Raw genomic sequence first — 20415 nt, 5'->3', positions numbered from 1 at the left:
TTTATTGTCACAGCATAAAACAAGGGATTGCTTTGCATGTGTTACACATCTCGGAATTAGATTTACACTTTTTATGTGTGACATTGCCAGTTGGTCTTCTGTATGTAAGCCATGATTCATTTCTGGAAGAACACCTATTGAATCAGTGATGCTGCTGCTCCACTTCACAGGCTGTTTCCTTCCTGCGCTCTAATATATGCATGGAAGTAAGGATTGTCTGTATTTATCATCCAGATAACTGTTGAAAATACAGAATAGCCTAAGACCCACATTACAACCTGGGGAACACCTTTCAATACATCCTTCTCTTCTCCAGTTAATCGGTGCCACTCAGTATGCTCTTCCATTTGGCACTGTTGTGAACTATGTTAAGGCCACTTTCTTTTCAGGGATTTTCCAATCAATTTTTTACTCACCTTATAATCCTTATAATCGGTTGTATTTCCCTAACTTGACAGATAGTGCAGAACTTCTTATTAAAGTCAAGCAAAGTGACAGGGTTCACTACACCTGAGTAAGGAGCTCACTACAGAGGCTGGCTTAAGACTTGTGCACTTTACAGGATTAAGTATACTTGATTAACTATAACCTGATGGTAATAGAAAGGAGAAGGGAAGGAACAAGTATGATCATGCAATAATATGCTTCATTTACGGGTTTCTTTTAAGGTCCTGAAATTTTCCTGCTCAGGCCAGAGGAATGATGATTGCAAATAGGAATATCTAGAGAAGAAACTTACCTGTACTACACAGCTGTATTTACATGGGGAGGTATTAAAGAATCCAATGTAGGCATCTCTGTGTTCATGAAGTTGTGGCAATACTCACTACAGGGAAACTAAATATATCAAGAATTTTTAAGCTGGAAGCTCAGCCAAACGCTAACTCTGAGCAGAATAAGATTAAGAACTTAGTGTCCTCCAGATCTGCTCATTAGACCGTTTTATTGTAACAACAATGTGCTTGGTGTTTGATTCCCACAGGGAAATACTAAGGGATGTTTGGGGTTGCTGCAGACTAACCTGATAGTTTTGGAGAACGGCACCAACAGCCAAAAAAGCCAGCATGATGTTGGGTGTTGTTGCTGGGAATAGGCAGAGAAGATCATTTTTCTGTCATATAAAATCTTGGTGGGCCTACATGTAGGGGAAATCCTGCCATAGTGGTCTCTGCATCCCAAAAAGGATATAGTGAGATTGGAGAAAGTCCATAGAAAGGCAACTGAAATAATCATGGGACGCAATCATGGAGCAGTGGCCTTACAAGGACAGACTGCGAAGGTCTAGAACTGTTCAACATGGAGAGGATAAGGATGTGCGTAGGTTAACTGTATCATGGAGGTGAGGGATTGCAGACCGTTAGTCACCAGATCCCACAATAACAGAACTACAGGACATTTGGTAGGACATCAGTATAAAACATAAAAGCAGTCCCTTGTTTGCACAGTGGGTCCTTTAGCTTGCTGCCAGAGGAGGTTGTGGAGGCCAATGGTACTGGCAGGTTGTCATAGTTTAAATCCCAGCCAGCAATGAAGCACCACAAGCTGCTCACTCACTCCTCCTCAGTGAGATGGAGGGGAAGAGTTGGAAGGGTAGAAGTGAGAAAACTCATGGGTTGAGATGAAAACAGTTTAATAAATGAAAACAAACAAGCAAATAAACGGAGTCATGTCATAGAATCATAGAATAGTTATGGTCGGAAAGGACCTTAAGATCATCCAGTTCCAAACCCCCTGCCATGGGCAGGGACACCCCACACTAAACCATGCCACCCAAGGCTCTGTCCAACCTGGCCTTGAACACCGCCAAGGATGGAGCATTCACAACCTCCCTGGGCAACCCATTCCGGTGCCTCACCACCCTCTCAGTAAAGAATTTCTTCCTTAGATCCAATCTAAACTTCCCCTGTTTAAGTTTGAACCCGTTACCCCTTGTCCTATCACTACAGTCCCTGATGAAGAGTCCCTCCCCAGCATCCTTGTAGCCCCCTTCAGATACTGGAAGGCTGCTATGAGGTCTCCACGCAGCTTCTCTTCTCCAGGCTGAACAGCCCCAACTTTCTCAGCCTGTCTCCATACGGGAGGTGCTCCAGCCCCTGATCATCCTCGTGGCCTCCTCTGGACTTGTTCCAACAGTTCCATGTCCTTTTGATGTTGAGGACACCAGAACTGCACACAATGCTCCAAGTGAGGTCTCACGAGAGCAGAGTAGAGGGGCAGGAGCACCTCCTTCGACCTGCTGGTCACGCTCCTCTTGATGCAGCCCAGGATACGGTTGCTTTCTGGGCTGCGAGCGCACACTGCAGCCGGCTCATGTTCATTTTCTCATCGACCAACACCCCCAAGCCCTTCTCTGCAGGGCTGCTCTGAATCTCTTCTCTGCCCAACCTGTAGCTGTGCCTGGGATTGCTCCAACCCAGGTGTAGGACCTTGCACTTGGCATGGTTAAACTTCATCAGGTTGGCATCAGCCCACCTCACAAGCGTGTCGAGGTTCCTAATGTCACAGAATCCCAGACTGGTTCGGGCTGAAGGGAAAGCTCACACAGTTCCAGCCCCAGTCACGGGCAGGGACCCCTTCCACTGGAGCAGCTTGCTCCAAGCCCCTGTGTCCAACCTGGCCTTGAACACTGCCAGGGATGGGGCAGCCACAGCTTCTCTGGGCACCCTGTGCCAGCGCCTCAGCACCCTCACAGGGAAGAACTTCATCATTGGATCTATAAAACAAAGAATGCCCAACTGAAAATTTAATACCACTTGAGTTCATTTAATGCAAAGGGGGCAAGTCCTTTGGTCCAGACCTCTGAATTTCTGTTTGCTCGCCAGCTTCTGAATGATTCTGCTTTTTTCCCATCAGACAAAACTGCACCAGATACACTGCACAATCAGCTTACAACCTCCACTACTCCGACCTCCAGACCGAACGAGTTTGTGCAGTGTTTTAAAAGCACTTGCAGGATTTCAGAAGGCCTTTGTTAAACCTTAAAGAAGGCTGGAACTGTGTCTGGTTTACTTCCTGGCAACTCCATTTCTGCCTCTTTCTTGGCATTGTACAAAAATGATCTTCATCATCTCATCTGTGGTGACCTAGGCCATGTGACAAGGTCTTTTCCTTTGTCTCCTCAAAGAGAGGTCTTCTCTGAGCAGCAGAACTCTGGTGACCAACAGCAAGCAATAGAGACCATCTTTGCCCCCTACACCTTCCAAGGTGCTCGACACTCCTGTTTCTCTTCATCACCCAGTTTCCACTGAGTTTTCACAGCACCTCCCCTCCTTTACTGCCACACACCTCTGTTGCTAACACCTAATGTTCATCATCGAAATTATAATGCTAATTACGGGGTTTTTATCTCATAACCCCCTGGTTTTTCTGTGTCTGGATAACTTTCCCCCTTGCTGGCTCTCTGTTCTCACGTTCCCCTTTTCTGCCTCGCTCTGCTTCGGGTCAGTCGCTTGCAGAAGCAGCACTGGTTTTTCCTGGTATGGTTGAGCAAGCTGACCTGTTTCACAGAGCTGACCTAACTAATTGCTCTCACAAGCAGTAACCTGCTTTTTTCCCTCCTCTGACCTTTCAAAGGTCTAAATGCCAAGTTTCAGGTCTTTCTCATGAAAGCTGTGCTCGTAGCAATTAGCCACCTGGGGTCACCGTTCCTGCCGGTACAATTGACTGTGTACATCGTGTGTTCTTGCTAGGATAAAACCTCACAATTTCTAATCAAATCTTAGTGGCTATTATCCACCTACGCTGAGATTTGCTGCTTGAAAGCAAATGGCTGTGAAAGAGGGAGCACGTTCAGCTCATCTGCCAAAAAAAAGACCTTTATCAGCAAAGGACAAATTCAGCTTGTTGAGAATCACAGAATCCTAGAATGGTTTGGGTTGGAAAGGGCCTTGAGATCATCCAGTTCCAACCCCCCTGCCATGGGAAGGGATGCCTCACTGTAGACCATGTCACCCAAGCCACATCCAGCCTGGCCTTGAACACTGCCAGGGATGGGGCATTCACCACTTCTCTGGGCACCCTGTGCCAGTGCCTCAGCACCCTCTCAGTAAAGAACTTCTTCCTTATATCTAACCTGAACTTCCCCTGTTTCAGTTTGAACCCATCACCCCTTGTGCTATCACTACAGTCCCTGATGAAGAGTCCCTCTCCAGCATCCTTCTAGCGCCCTGCAAGTAGTGGATAGTTCATGGAATCATAGAATGGTTTGGGTTGGAAGGGACCTTAAAGATCATAGATTCTGTGTGTGCAATACAAACTGCTGCCCTCTGCTCAGAGTTTGCAATCATTAACTGACCAGCAGGATTTTGAACAGCTGAGAGAGGCAGATTGAGCTGAAGGGCTGTAGAAAACATCCCTCATCTCTGTCTCCATCATGGAAATAGCTACAAAATTAAATCGTTTGATGAAGCAGGAAATAGAAGGGGATGTTGGGGAGTAAACCCATGCACCTCCAAAGAACAGACCCCGTGTTTAACAGGGGAAGGAGAAATTGTGCTTAAAAGTCTGTGATTTCTTTCTGGGCAATATAACAAATATGTTTTACCAACCCAGATGGCTGTGGTTCTGTGTATGCAGTCGTGCATCTCCAGATACCTTGGAAAAAGGTGAAGAATTGGGGTCTAAGACTTGCAGACAGGATTTTCAAGAGCAAATCTCCTGAAGTCCTTCAGTGGACTTTGGCATGAGTGTTTCCTGTTATGCTATTAAATATGGAAGGGGAATTTGTACTAAAGCAAAGGCAGTAGGTGTCTGTAGAGCATGGAGTCCCAGGGTGAGCAAAGCATTTTACCCACAGCAGTTTCTGCATGAGCCTTACATGTTCTCTGTGCCCTGATGCATTTGGGTTTGGGTAATCTCTTGGCCAAAGCCTTGTTGGACCCTATAAAAGAACTTGTCACTTGCATCAGTGAAGCTGCACAAAAGCTTTCATGAAAAGGGTGAAGGGAGATTCATCGGGAGAGAGATAACACAGGCTGTAGCATCTCTTCTGTCTGCTGCTCTTAGGAGCACTGCTAAACCTTGTCTCACCTTTTCTCATGCTGGGGGAGAAGATGCAGATTGGTGCTTCTCCCCGTAGATATCACATTATTCACTCCTCAGAAAGGTCTGGTTTGGGTCTCCCTTGTGTCAACTGCCTTTCACAGGGCCATCACCCTGCTGAGAGCGAGGACAGGAGAGTCTCTCAACAGAGATACTAACCCAGCATCCTCTGTGTCTGTGCCTATGACTGATGGATGCATTTAAAAACATATCACATCTATTTCTTAGCATGCCTGTTAGGAAGACTCCATTCCTTGAAGATTTATAAAGGAGAAGTAAACGTCCAGCATGTAATAATCATGTAATCATCCACAAACCCATTAAAATCTTGCCCCCTTCCAGTGACCTCAGCTGCAGGGGAACAGCTCTGGAGTCAGCAGCTCTGATGTGTCAAACCACTTCCTACACACAACAGCACGCACCACCACACTGAGCATTAAGTTTGATTTCCTGGATTAAAGCTACTAATACCTGAACAAAGAGCAGACTTTATTCTCTCCTGCGGAGCCAGCCCAGTGAAATGACGATTTGCTGACCAAAGAGCAAAGTCCTTGCTGTGCACACAGGGTGGTGATGCTCCCCACCAGTCTAACCAGGAAGTCGAAGGCTCCTTGGCTTGGCTGGCAGCAGCCCATCACTTCTAAGAAACTTCACCATCCTCAGTGTTGCAGAGAAAAGATGTGAACAAGTCCCATGGAGCTCAAGTGCCTTTTGATGTGGCTCTTGTTTGGATCCGTCAAGGGGAACAGGCAAGGTAAAAGACTATTTATGCCTTTTGGGGAGGGAAAATATGATTCGCTTTCTTGTGGTGGCTGCTGGAGGATGTTTGCAACATCCTGACTCCTTTCAGGTAAGGAAAGATGTTAAGAGCTTAAGGAATTTATTATTCTAAGGAAATGAGAGAAATGGGGTTTGTGCCCACAAGCCATCGACTGCAGACAATCCAGAGCACTACAGAATGCTTTTTTTCTGAGTAATGCATGTATCATCCAACCCACCATTGGAACAGTGGGCAGATCAAAGCAACCTTGTGCACCTTAGGTAGCTCTTTGAATTTGTGGGGTTTTTTTCCATTCTGCATGTAAGTTTAGGAAATACAAAAATAGACACTGAAATGTCACTAACGATAGGTAAAACTGATGGCAATGCTCTTAGAAGGTGCCATCCACATTTGCTACGGGTGCTATAGATACCAAGTATTCTCTCAGCCACACCTCCCAACCGGTAGTGCCTATAAACTATGAACGGAGGCAGCTAATTCATTCAGCATAATTTTCCACATTTATAAATTGTGATACTGCTTATATTTGGCTTATTTGTTGTGACAAGTGTGTGCTCTGAGAAATGGTCTGGTGATACATTAGTGTATTTGAGTTTTAATTGCTTTGTTCAAAGGGAAAGGAAAAACATCTTACATTCTCAGTGCTCTGTAAATGTGATTATTTAATAGACTCATAGAATCATAGAATAGTTTGGGTTGGAAGGTCATCTAGTCCAATCCCTCTGCAATGTGTAATCCTTCTGTATTTGATGATGATGCCCCAGTTGAGAGGTATGAGCAGCCTAAGGCACGTTCTCAGGCACGCTGGTACTGTACCTTCTGATGGATCATCTCTAGCCTAGGGGCTGGGCATCTCAAGGGAGCATTGTGTTGCTGCAACCAAACTCATTAATGCAGGAAGTACCTCCATAAATATTTAACCTGCAGGTGAGTTTATTCTCATTGAAGTATTTTGCCAGTAAACCCTGTACCTTCTCCTCCACGGGGCATTTTTCATTGCCAGTTGCCCACGGCAAGTGTTTCAGTGCTGCGTGCGAGAGTATCACTGCAAGACGTTCAGCCAGAGATATGTAAATAGAATCAGTTCTGGGATGAGTCAGGTTCCCTATATCACACTTTCCATATTACTATGCATGAGATTTCTTGCTGGCAAGTCTCGCTTATCAGAAATCTTTCTGGTTTATGGAAAAAAATGGAGGGGTGTCAGAGCAGTTGCATTTTGTGCTATTCGATGTGATTTAATTCTCTGATGAGCGAATAAATGCATAGCTTTGCATTCTTCACTGTATCACTAAGATTTTCTTTCCTCAGCTTCCTGTGTTTATTTTCAATGTCTCACCCAATGTTTAAACGTAGTATTTATCCATGTATTTAATTTCTCCATGCAAATAATACGCTAAGGTAGAAACACCAACTTCTACCAATATTTTTCATTGTAGAGATGCCTGAAGTGTTGTGGCTCTAAGACCCATTGTGTTCAATTCCTCTGGGGGATTAACAAGGAGACCTGGCAACAGCCTTAAGCAAAGAAAAGGGGAAGTGGCTAGGTCAAACTGGTCAAAAATCAACTATGCCTCAGTACAGACAGTGCTGGTTGTATTCTCTTGCCTTGGCCTTTTCAGCACTGCAAGTTCAGTTTTGTAAATAGATCCTGCTGTAGAGGCTGTTTGGAAGAGGGTTTCTGGCAAAATGCGCTATCAGGAATAAATATAATGAGGGGGAATAGAAAACAAAAAGTCTCTGTTTTACCGAACAGTTTCACTGCTGGATCTCAACATGCTTCGAGACGGAAAAGTCTTCTAATATATACCTGGCGAAACTAAGGCATGGGATGATTATTTAGTATAAGTTAAACTACACCTTAGTGTTAAAGAAGATAAGAGAAATGCTGATTTCCTCAGAAAAAGCATCACATTTATGTCATTTACTCTTCACAGCAGCAGTGCCTAGAAGCTGCAGCATGAGTGAGGCTTGAAGTATGTTAGGTGAGGGTCAAATACAAGATAAAAGCTGATTTATGCTCCTCCGACCTTTCCATCTTGCAGGAATACACTAAATAGATTTGCAAGTTAAACCTGGAAAGGACTGAAACTCACAAAAGAAAGAATTTCATTCAGCTGAATTCACATAAGATGGGTACCAGATCTCAGCTATTTAAATGAGAGGAATTTCTTCCCCATTATACTTGCATATGAGCACTTGCTCCCATGGATTTGAAATGCAATGAGGAATAAATTAAAGTTGTCAAACACGTACAAGTGTTTCTCCTAAGGTCAACCAGAGAGCAAATACCTTTATAAACCTTCTAGCTACAGTGGCCCTCAGCAGCAAAGTGACCAATATACAGCTGCAATTAAGAAGAAATTGTTAATAAGTTGTGATCCTGCTGAGGATGTTATGGACAGAGATCCTGCAGTATCTGCTTCTGCCCTCAGATGGAGAAATCTTCTCCCTACCTCATCAGAGATGAGATGCTATGCCCTTTCCTTTCCTTACAGAAAGAAATCCACTCTTTAGTTACTTTTAGAAAGCCACTAGCTTTGATTTTGCTTTGATTTTTGCCTGCAGAGTGTTTCAGTATTGGTCTCCCTGCTTTCTACCTCGATCATAGAATCATAGAATCATAATTAGGGTTGGAAGGGACCTTAAGATCATTTAGTTCCAACCCCCCTGCCAAGGGCAGAGACGCCTCACACTAAACCATGTAACCCAAGGCTCTGTCCAACCTGGCCTTGAACACTGCCAGGGACGGAGCATTTACCACTTCTTTGGGCAACCTGTTCCAGTGTCTCACCACCCTCACAGTGAAGAACTTCTTCCTTATATCAAACCAGTTCAGCTTTGTCTCTCCTGTTTTTCCCATTGCATTAACTGCATCTCTAAAGCACAGCTTTTGGATGTTTTCTCCCCATGGTTTCCATCTCCTGACCCTGGTCCCGAGTCTTGGAACAACCTGACTTACCAAGTCTTTGCTCCATTTCCTCTGATGCTTCTCCAAATCTCACATTTCCAAAGTTCCGTGACTTTCTTCACTTGACAACCTGCTCCTCAGCCCTGCCAGGGTAGCAGCACTCAGTCATCTGCCGCTTTATTTTTATCCTCTCCATTTGTAAAGGTAAAGTGTACACAGCCCTCTCTATTTGGAAAAACACTTCATGCATCACAGGGTCAGAAAAATCAGCAACACTAACAAATAATTTCCAGCCCACTCATAAGAGCTCCAGCAAAAAGCTTGATGACCATGCTAAGGCCACAGGTCAAATAAGATGAGTCTTAAAGCCACATTTGAAATCAAGAGTCCCACCAGACCTTTTCTCACTGTTACCCAAGACTGCGACGTGCGCTTGCCAGCCAGTCCAGTTGCTTTCTATGGCCCTTCCAATGCAACAAAAGGCAAAGCTGAGAATGTTCCAGCCAAAGAAAAGGACCTGAATTTCTGCTGCTGTTTTAAAAAGCAGATTTTCTTTCTCAGGAATGTGTTTTTCCCTTTAGATGAAAACACGGAAGAGGCGGGTGTTGCTGAATTCACAGATTAAAGCAGAAATGTAGCCAAACCTGTTCAAAACCCAAATGTCACGCTGCAAAACAAGGCTTTTATGTATGATATTCTCAAAACCAGACTCTGTGTTCTGCTACCATACCATGTGCAGTGGCTGTCTTTAAAGAGTTTGAGCTCTGTGGCTTTACCACCGAACTAAGAAATGTATAAACATCCAGAAACAAAAGCAGAAGAAAACTAGATATTCCCCATTCTCCACTTCGTACCTTTTCTATGCAGTGCACTGTGCTTGTCCTTCTCCCTGCCTTAGGAAACACTCCCCCTCTTTTTTAATATTCCAATTCCACATTTTCAATCCAAGTTCTCAGCCTCCTGCCAGGGAAGGCGTGAGATTCATCTTGCTTAACTTCATCCATCTGCACCATCTTCTCCATCAAGCTGGACATGTGGATCCCCTTCGTAACCAGGGGGAAGAACATGCACTTTCAGGGCACAGTTGATCCACCAGATTGCAGATAAGGTTCTGTGAGTCATGTCCTGTGTCTTTCTAGTGATTACACATAGAATTGAAACGTCTGCTTTTTGTTGGCTGGGTGGCACTCAGTCCATGCCTTAAAACAGGAGTGAGTTGGAAATGAAGGGGGATAAATGTGTATAAGAAGAGGGGAGTCAAGAAACAGCTGGGTCAGCAGAAGACGTAACAGCATCTGCAGGCTGCTTTGCTGGGAACTCAGAGTGAAGTGAGCTTTAAAATGCTATCAGTGCATTAGCTAAACCACACTGCTTATCAATGTGAGCATGTAAGAGTGTCCTTCCACCACTGTAGCTGATAAAAAGAGAGAAGCACCTTGAAGCATTGCTTTGGAGAACTTAATTTAGGTGTTTGCTGTCCTCTAGAAAGGCCTGCCCAGTTTCACTTGTTACAGAAGGAGCTAAGAAGGCAGGTTCCTGAGGCTAAGTTATGCTTAGCATGAGAAAAATTAGTCCATAGACAAACCAAATCTTGCCTTGCTGTGTATGGAAATATTTTTGCATTAGATTCCACTGTCTAGGTCAGTGGCAAACAGCCGGTTAGCGTGAGTAAGCCAAGAGATAAGTGCATTTCTCCCCTATCTAATTTTCTATGGTCCTACAAGGAGTTAATGGACAGCTTCTGCTGGTTCATGGTCCAGCTTATTTTACACTGTCTTTCCAACAGAGCCGTCTTCTAGTACAGCAAATTCAGCAGGCATTGAACTGCCTAGTCCTTAGAATAGGACGTGCCTCTTCTCCACTGCTAGGAACATTAAAAGCCACTTCCTGCCCCATAAGGCTGCCTTCTGCATTAAAATTTGTGCCTACTAACTTCATCTGCAGTGTATTTCTGTCCTTCACACTGCAAACTCATTACTACTCCCATGCCTTTGTAGGATAATCTCTGTGTAATTGACAGTATCACTAAACAAAATCTCACAGGCAAATTACCATAAGTTTCAGGTCTGCACCCCATCCCCACAGCTGGGATCTATTACCAGCTTACAAATCCACATAGATAATAAATGACATTCATTAGCAGGGAAAGAAGAAGGCAGAGCTGTAGCCAGCTTGTTAACAGACCCTTTGGGAATAAGGTTTGAAGTTAGAAAAGGTTTGTTACCATTTCAATCCAGTTGCTGGTGTCAAGTCCTTCTCTTCACTCAAATCAGTTTCATCTTCAAGAGACGTGCTCTGTTTGGTGAGCGCGTAGTTTCAGACAGCATATGAACCCCCAGGGCTGGATTAGCTTCTCAGGAACACCTGGGGAGATGTCTTCATTTTGGCTTGGTTTGATTTCTTGGTATCTCTGGGGAAAGGTTCTCTTCATCTCTGGGCTGGGCAGGTTTGTGAAGTGGCTGGTTTCTTCCACTGCTTTTACCCACCTCTTCAGAGCATCCAGTTTCCTACTGACCCCATCTTAATGCCTTTGTGTTTAGGGGAAAATTGTCCTTTTTTTTGCACCTTGACGCTTTAACTTGACATCAGAATAATAATGTCAGCGCTGGTGACACACAGCCACGAGGCAGAGGAAATTCTGAGTTCAGACTATCATTGCATGACTCACTGTCTGTGTTTGTCCAATACTAAAAGTACCTGTTATGCATTTTCCCCATTCACTTCTTCTGGACAAAGGATGTTGTTCTGATGCTTTGTCTAACAGTGCTTTGCCTAACAGTGCTTTGCCAATTGAGATATGGAAGAGAAATACGCAGGAGAGCTTCACAAATCCTAATCCAACACGTCTACTGTGAGCAGTTTTGTGTTGGGTCAATAACGTATTTGAGTGGGAAACCTCAGGAAAGAAACCTAAGCACTGAAAGAACTGATGGTGATTTAGCTAGTGGGCATCTTTCCCCTGAGCCTACATAATGACGCTAGATGCTGAGAGCAGCCAAAAGATGGATGCTGAGGGTAGCCAAAGACAGTTAAGCTTTATTTAGCAGGGTATTCTGCCTGGCATCAGCCTCCAGTAATTCCTATCTAATATCTGCCGGTTTATATGGATTCCCAGATACCTTAAGACACCTCAAATAGCATCAAGCACTGGAATAGCAGGAATCCCACCTATCTGGTGGCTCAGAGGACAAGGCTTGCTCAGAAAACTTACTGATCTTGATTTTGGAAGCACACCAGGAGATGCAATAAGTACTTTTGAATTTTTATGTTTCATGGATGTCTATCATCTGAATTCACTACTGTCCTTCTAATTCCAAAGGCATGTCTCCATTCCCTATATGATAATATTTGAAACCAGTTCCATAAATGCTGTAGGCACCAAAAATCCACTAATACTGGGGGAGAAATGTGGATTCCCAGCTGCCTTAGGAGACCTATGTGTTCTAACAATTCTGCAACCCGTAGCGGTGCTAAACCCCATGACTGCAATTCCACTAACCTCTCTGTTTGCCCATTTCAATACATCATGTTAGTACCTCTAAGTGCAAAGAAATGGAGTAACAGGGAACTTTTGGGGTGTAGGAGATGAGAATGGTAGGTAGGGTCTGATGGAACTTGTGGAAAGGGAGAACAGAGGGCACTGGGGCTGGAAGAGAAGGAAATAGGGACACACAGCACTTTGTGATGGGGATGGAGAATTGGAGGATGTAGGGGGAGGAAATGAGGAGAGATTTAAAGGTGATGTGAGAGCAGTCTTTTAAACCAGTACTAGAGGTAGTGTAGCCCTGGAGCAGCTGTGGAGGGATGCAGAATCCAGTGGAAAGCTGGGCTGAGCAGAACTGTGCCACCAGAGGCGATGAGGCAGGTTACACCTGTGTGTGCTGGCCTTTTATAGTAGTTTTATTTCATATCACCAACTCAAACACACTGAGAAATTCCAAAAAAGGTGCAAAAAAAGCAGAGTTAATGTCCACTAAAAATGTAAAAAGTCAGAGATCTGGGCAAGAAGAAAGCCTACACTGCTGTTCCCTGGTGTTGTGGTTTAACCCCAGCAGGTAAATAAGTACCATGCAGCTGTGTGCTTACTCCGCTCCATGATGGGACAGGGAGGAGAACTGGAAAACGGGTGAAACTCATGGGTTTAAGAATTAAAATAATAACAATAATAACAATAATGATGAATAAAAAGAGAGGAATAAAATCCCAGGCAGAGAAGTGATGCACAGTACAGTTGCTAACCACCCGCTGACTGATGCCCACCCTGGCCCTGAGCAGTGGTTGGCTTCTTGTGCCCCTCCTCACTGGCAGAGCATGAGACTGAAAAGTCCTTGATCAGAGTAAGCATTACTGAGCAACAACTAAAAACATCAGTGTGTAATCAGCACTGTGCTCAGGCTAAAGCCAAAACACAGCAGTGCACCAGCTACTAGGGAGATAATTAACTCTATCTCAGCTGAAATAAGGACACCTGGCTTCTTCTCATCTCTTGGCTCTTTTGTCATCCATACAACAGGGATGTTGATGTTTTAGGGACAAACCATGCAGTTTCCTTGAGCACAAGGACTGCCTGAAGTTCTAGGCCAGGTGGATGTGGTTCTGGACAATCTGGTCTAGTTGAAGATGTCCTTGTTCATTGCAGGAGGGTTGGACTGGATGAGCTTTGAAGGTCCCTTCCAACCCAAACCATTCTATGATTCTATAATAAACTCTAAAGCTGATTTTAATATTTTTTACTTTGATTCTAATATTTTTTTGACTTCCATATTTTTATTTTTATTTTAATATCACATGCATTGGTGAGGAGGTCTAGCATGGAAGAGAAGCCAATGTTTGACAGGTTATGATGGTTGATAACGGAAAGATGCTTGAAAATGGGAGCAAATATCAACAGTGAAGCAGTTAGAAGTTAACAGAGGGAAGCAAGCGGAAGGTCACAATGAGACCTAGCAAATTCATCTTTCCGAATGATGACCAGAGACAGCAATATGGTTGTGAAGGCCAAAGAAGTAGATACTGCAGTCTCACTTGATGTGAGAAGACAAGAATTTGAGTGATGTGGATGAAATGACAAAGCTGGATCCTAGAAGTGTTGTGTGAGGTCCAGCTGCAACATGGATGAGTTGATCCAAGAGCACCAGCCTGATGGGTATTGCTCACTGTCACCCGTGTGTCTCACCCACAATCCTTATCTGACATGCAAGTTCAGAAGAACCCAAACTTCATTTGTTCATAGGTTATAACAACAGGTGCCCTTTATGATGAATAGACTCAATGCTGTGGGTTTCTTAAGAAGACACCAAAGGGTTGTAGATTTGCGTGCCTGGTGCTAAGATTCAGATCTGCAGTCTGCTTCAAAGAGGCTTTTGAAGTCTTGAGGGAAACATACTTTTAGCTTTCAGGGAAAGTGAGAGTACATGATCTCAATGTGCTGCTCATCTGATAACTCTTTAATTCTAATCACCCTGACAGTCTGTGGTAAACCATGTGGTTAACTATTTCGGGTACAGGCACTTCCCTAGAAGCCACAGTGTGATGTAGTTTACAAGACAAATCCTTTGATAACACCAAGATACGAGGGGATTAACATACCCCTTACGCAGCATGGCTGTTTAACTGCTAACAGTTGTTGCCTTCTTCAGGCTTTGTGACTTTTACTAAGCAGCAAGGTAATGAAAAGCAGAAAGGGCAGAAAATATCAAAGTGAGAAAATGATGGGTGGCTCTGGAAGAACGGTTGGTCTTCTGCAAGAAAAGGGCATCGCAGGACTGAGCCTGGGAGTCACTGATTGGGTTGCTGTTGGCAAGGCTTTCAAGGTGCGTTAGAAGTCAAGGGCAGATGCCAAATGATGAACAACTATTAAGGATTCAAGGCCCATTTTACGGTCATTCTTGCTGATTGCTAAGGCTGCATTAATTATGGCTGTAGAAGATGTGAAAAGGCGATGACCAAGAATTTCTACTCATAATAGCTGTTACTATTATGCATAAACATAAAGGGCCACAGATCATGCACCCAAAGATCCACAATGCCAGCTCTAATGCAACCAGCCTGCTTCATCTTTTAATTTCTCAGCCTTTAGGCCTTAAATAATCATTAAGTAGTGCCTTTCTCAACTTCTGGGCCTTCAGCTCAGCTTCAGTGGGCTTTTCAAGTGCACTGAAATGATCTCACTTAATTCATCACAACTGATTGAGAAGTATATTTAGACGTGATTTGCTGATGACACAGCACTTCACGTCCTTGTTTTGGGACAAGTTATATTTAGGTTTGCAAACTTCTTTCACAGTAAGCTGCTCTTTGGTGTGCTCAGACTAAACTGAGAGTCTGCTTCCCCTTCCAATGTTTGCTTATAGATGATTGCAAGTCTTAATGACTTAGTTTTCCTTATTATGCCTCCCTACACTGAATGTACAGCTTAATTAAGAAAATGTTGGTAGTGTTCCATGTTGCTCATTTGCTGGGTTCAGAAGGGAAGGGCTCAACAGCCTGCTTTATGCAGGGGAGCAGGAGCAGGCAGATAGACCTGATGCCTTTTACCACTGCTCCCAGCTGCTGTAGAGCATCTCTGCTCCAGCATCCTTTCTCCTTTAGAAGAAACACAAGGGAGTCGAATCAGCCGCTCTTGACTAAAGAAGTGTGGACAAATACAGGTTTCATGGCACTTTGTGGAGACACTCCAAAGGGGTTTTTCTGCAGCCTGAACAGATTTATATTTAGAAAATAAATGCCAACAACTAGCTCCAATGGGAAGGAGGCTTTGGATGGTGGGATTTTTCCAAAATTGAAATATAAAATGTTCATTTAAAATAACCAACAGTCTCACCAGACATTCAGAGCCACTCTTTGGCTTACAGTCAACCACAGAAACCATGCTTTGCTACCTTCATGTTCCATTCATGGCATCCTGTTTCATCCCTCTGCTTTGATTTCAGCCCTGTGGCTGGGAGCAGAATTAGGCTTCTTTCACTGAGCTCTGGGTATGATCTGGTATTGATAAGACAGAAGAATGTGGGAAGTCCTCAGTGAACAGGGTGAATGCACAGGCTGTCCTGACTTTCAGCTTTCTGTTTGCAGAAGCATGCCCAGCTCTTCCAACAACCGAATTTGCTGATGTTACTGCTGAAATGTATCCACTGAGGACCAAACTGTACTACGAATGTGACAGGGGCTACACAAGAAGAAGTGGGCAGTACTCGGGAATTCAGTGTCAGAGTATAGGGCAGGTTGCTTCTTGGGTCTACAAGGAATTTGAATGCATTGGTAAGTGATGATTGTCCTTTTCCTACACTTTTAGAGGTGTTTTTCCAACGAGATTATGTAAGACACATCTGGGCATCGCTCTAACAAGTGATCTTTTATGCTTATCTTTGCTAATTAGAGCTTGTAGCAAATCTATTCTGCCTCTAGAACTTTGGGTGCTGTGGCTTCGCTCTGCTACTGGTCCTACTGTAATTCAGCAATATGACCTGTCCCACAGATGAGAAAGTTTTATTGTCAACGGCTCCCACAATGGAGTTAGATGCTACACAGAAACCAGAAAGAAAACCACAGAAGACCCCTGCACCCCAGAAGCACATAAACCTTTCAGCGTCTGACCAGAAATGTAAGAGCCCATTCATTACTGTAAAACTTCTCTCATTTCCATGGATGCAATGTAAGAATAATGACAAGTGATATGGTGTAAGCAAATGAGTATTCTGTGCCCTAACATATCCTCCCAGTTTGTATTTTGTATGATCACAAATCACGTTGTTTCAATAACAAAAGCAGCAAGTAAAAAATCTATCTGTTTTAACTGTGCGCGGCCTTGTGATCCCACCAGATTTCTGTGGTCCTCCCAAGACTGTTCTGCATGCCTCTTTAAGCCAGAACAAACAGTATTACATGGGACAAGTCTTACATTTCAAATGCCAGAGCGGGTATGACAAGCGACCTCCCACCTCTGGCACTCGTGAGTGCAAGAAGATGAATGGCAAAATCAGCTGGACCCCCCTTGACATGCGATGTACCAATGACAGCAATGAGTGGCTGCCACAGACTGTTGAGCCAGGTAAGATGATTGCTTTGGCATCATATCTATATCATGACCTGTTCCAACTCAGCACATCAGTTGTAGGGAGCAACCTGCTTGGGGTTTGGGATGGAGAAATCAGGGACATCATGGCTCTGACACTGATGGAGATGGCATTTCTGACTGATAAGGATGACATCTCCAGGGATGATACAGCTGCATCCTACTTTGTCATGGGCATCCTTTCGTACTAACTGCAAAACTGCAGGAATCTGTGAGCAGATAGAGCCACACTGTCACATACTGGGGAGAAAAAAGGAGAATAAGCCTTTCTCTTTCTCCTTCACCCTGGGAGCTATATTGTCTATTTTCACTTCACAGTAAGGTACTCCAAAAGGTGTATCTAAGCATTCTTCATGATTGCTTAGGGCTTTGGGATCCCGAGTTTAGCTAGCTCATAGCTACACCTGAGTAATGTTTAAACTGGTTGTTAATTTAACACCCAGGATGCTGTTTTGAACAAAGAGACAGCAAGAAGCCCACCAATATTGCACTTTATACTTTATGGCCCCATATCAGCAGGATATGTGCCATTGTGGGCTGGCATCTCAAGTTTCACTGCTCAGGGAGCCTCTCAAGTGAGGCTGCAGAACCTCTGCCTCTTGCTTTTATGCCTTTAGATGTATTAATGGAAAAAAACCCCAAACCCAAACCAAACCTTTATATGGCCTCTACTCCACCCAAACTATCTGCCTTTTCTGAAGGCATCTCTCCTAACTCTACAGTGCAGGAGTTCAATATGCAGAGAGCAAACAGAACCTATTTCCCAAGTATCTGTGATAGCATTGAGGGTCTAGGGCTCTCTCTGGGTGTCAGGCAGAGCTATTGATGATGAAAGGACCCAGATGCCCATCACCTCTACAGTCCTCAGCCTTCCATTACCCTTCCAACCTGCTCTGAGGCAAGGGAGTGCGATGGGCTGAGTTTTAGAGGTGGGAGCCGATGCAAGGTCAATGCAAGAGGAATTTCCTATCAACAAAGAGTGGAAAAAGCTGTTTTCCACCAGTACTTGGGACTTTAAGGGGAAAGAAATCTTGCAGAGCTGTTGACATGTACTAGATAGATGCCCACATCTGAGTTGGGCTGCCTTTATAAGCAACAGAGAGGACTGTAAGAATGAATCACCTTCCTCACTGGACACACTGTTTGAGCATTAACCCAGGACTTTCTCTCCTTCATAGGTCCATCTGTTTCCCTGTGGTGCCTGGTTCAGAGTGCTCCAGGTACAGCAGTCACAACTTCTTGTTTGGTTTTGAGTGGTCTCCACACTCATTTTTCCCCCATTGATCATTTCCCTTGGTACTACCAGGATAACGGGAATTCTTGCTATGATTGAAATAACCCATCAACATTCCAGTCCTAGAAAATGACACAACCTATTGTACAGTCAGAAATAGCAAATACTTCAGATTTTAAAATTAGGTTTATGAAAAACAGGAACCTAGATGATGAAATTGCCCTTTAATTCAACAGAACAAGAATTCAGTTTCCCTGCAAAAATACATTCATACCTGAGCAAGGTCAGGTCTTTGTGATCAGTGCATCAAATATTGACACCCCTAAATGTTGCCTTTCTCATTATTATGATGTGATTGTTGTCTGTAATGGAGCTGGGTAAGGAGTGTCCTCCCCTTTCTCAGTTCTCCTGCCAGCATTCACGAGTAAGAGATTTATCAAGAGACATCTCTTATAGGGCCTCTCATGAAAAAAGATGTCCAGATCTCATAGTAGATCAAGTTCAGAGATTCCTTTCAGGATAAGGGAAAAACATAATGAAATAGATAAGGGAGAAACACAAGTTTCTTGCACCAGGGAATTTTTGGCTTATATTCTAGGGAGAAAGAGGTCCTGTTTGAAGCTATGTTTTCAAATCTTAGCTTGGCACCTTGGAAAGCATCCCCCCCAGTCTCATATGAAATAAAGACCTTAGCTGGATGCCATTCCCTGGAAGACACAGTTCACTTCATACCCGTTATTAACAGATATCAGGTCAGTACATACATTGATATCCAGGCTGGAAACATACATTGATGGCCAAGAAACAAACATGGCAATTATAAAGTCTTCTCTGCAGAGGGAGAAAAGCTGTCAGTCTCTACCCTCATCGCTGCTTCCATGCTGGAGCGAGCTGGCTCTCGCCTGACTCCGTCATCATCAGTGCTTTGATGCTTTGATGAAGGACAAATCAATACAAAACTCACGGATTTCTCTCTCTTTACAGGTTCTACTCATCCACCCTTTTCCTCATCTGTGATACTGCCAATGACAGGTATGGCATTTTGGTAATAGGACTCAACTTCACTCCATCCCCCAGCACAGTTACTTTGCCTTTCAATTGGCTGTTCTACCCATCTCAGCCCTAAGAGCTAATAAATACACTGCAAGAGACATCTACATCCGTGTATTGGGTGAGAAATCAGTAAAGAAAGTGTAAACAGACACTGTTTAAGCAGTAAAGCTTTCTATAAAGGCATTTTCAAAGACTTATAAGAGATATAACCCTAACAATTTGACGATTCTATGTAAAAGAAAATAGATCACACTAAACTCTAGTTTTTAAATGAAGCAATTTTCAGATTCTTTCTCTGAGGCTTTCTGTGAATTCAGTGAATAACTTCAGCTGAGAAAAAAAAGTCAATATTTAAATGATGTTTTGTTTCACATTTTCAAAGGAGTAAAAAAAGATGGGCAGATAAAATATTTCCTCACAGCTCAACTGCTGCATTGAGATCAGTCTGAAGAGATTTTTCTTCTCCCCCTTCCCCATCCTCTATTCAGCCATTAGCTGCTAAAATAGAATTGTCTCATACTGTGCATATACTCAAGACTTTGTACAAGGGCTCTTGATTCCAGCTGGAGTCTGATGACAACTGTAGTGCACAGTATAATAAGGAGGAATAATGGAGTGGGATGAAGGAAGGGAAGGAGGAATATTGCAAACTATGCCAGAGACCGCAGCATCAGTAGTCCCTGGTTATTTGGCTGTGGTCAATCTCTAGTTGCCAAAACCCGTCTGGCTGGGTCCCATTTGTCCCAGGGAGCAAAGCAATGGAGCAACATGGAAGAACTGTTGCCTCTGGGCATAGGAGCAAGATGAGACCCTATCCCAAGTCTTCCCTGTTTCTCCCAGCTGGATTAAGTGCAATAAGATAACACCACAGAATCAGAACCACAGAATAGTTTGAGTTAGAAAGGACCTTAAGATCATCCAATTCCAATCCCCCTGCCATGAGCAGAGACACTGGGTGCTAAGCATGTTGATTTTCTGTTTCAACAGCTATCTTTTTTGTTCTGCCTATCATTCCTGCTGTCTTCATGTGACTCACCAAGCAGAGAATACGGTAAGTGGGATGGAACCAGGCAAATGTGAAATCTAAAATGAAATCCCCTAGGAGTGGAAGAGCTACGACCCGGATCAGCCGTCTCACTGGTGCACCGCTCGGATTTCTGAATACCTTCTTTGACGTTAAATAAATGACCCTTGATTTTGGGTTGTCTGGTTCAGATACTAAATGCTGGCACAAGAAAAGGAGAATCAGAGCTTTTGAAATCAGAAAAGCGTGCTCGGACCCTGCCAATGTGGAACTGAGAATGGCAGCTCAGATAATGGTT

General features: G+C 43.8%; 1 protein-coding gene across 1 annotated transcript; it reads left to right on the top strand.

Moving 5' to 3' along the window:
• Positions 1-5730: 5730 nt before the first annotated feature.
• On the top strand, positions 5731-20180 carry LOC308230955 (interleukin-2 receptor subunit alpha-like; the record flags this gene model as incomplete). The annotated part of the gene is made up of 6 exons (XM_080636011.1): positions 5731-5794; positions 15807-15992; positions 16210-16335; positions 16555-16782; positions 19025-19072; positions 20134-20180. Exons 1-6 carry the CDS (start codon positions 5734-5736, stop codon positions 20178-20180), a joined length of 696 nt encoding a protein of 231 aa, XP_080492137.1. The 5' UTR covers positions 5731-5733.
• Between the last annotated feature and the right edge of the window lie 235 nt (positions 20181-20415).

Source organism: Psittacula echo (assembly GCF_963264785.1).
Source record: "Psittacula echo genome assembly, chromosome: 1".
Lineage (NCBI taxonomy): Eukaryota > Metazoa > Chordata > Aves > Psittaciformes > Psittacidae > Psittacula > Psittacula echo.
This window is presented reverse-complemented; position numbering and strand designations above follow the sequence as displayed.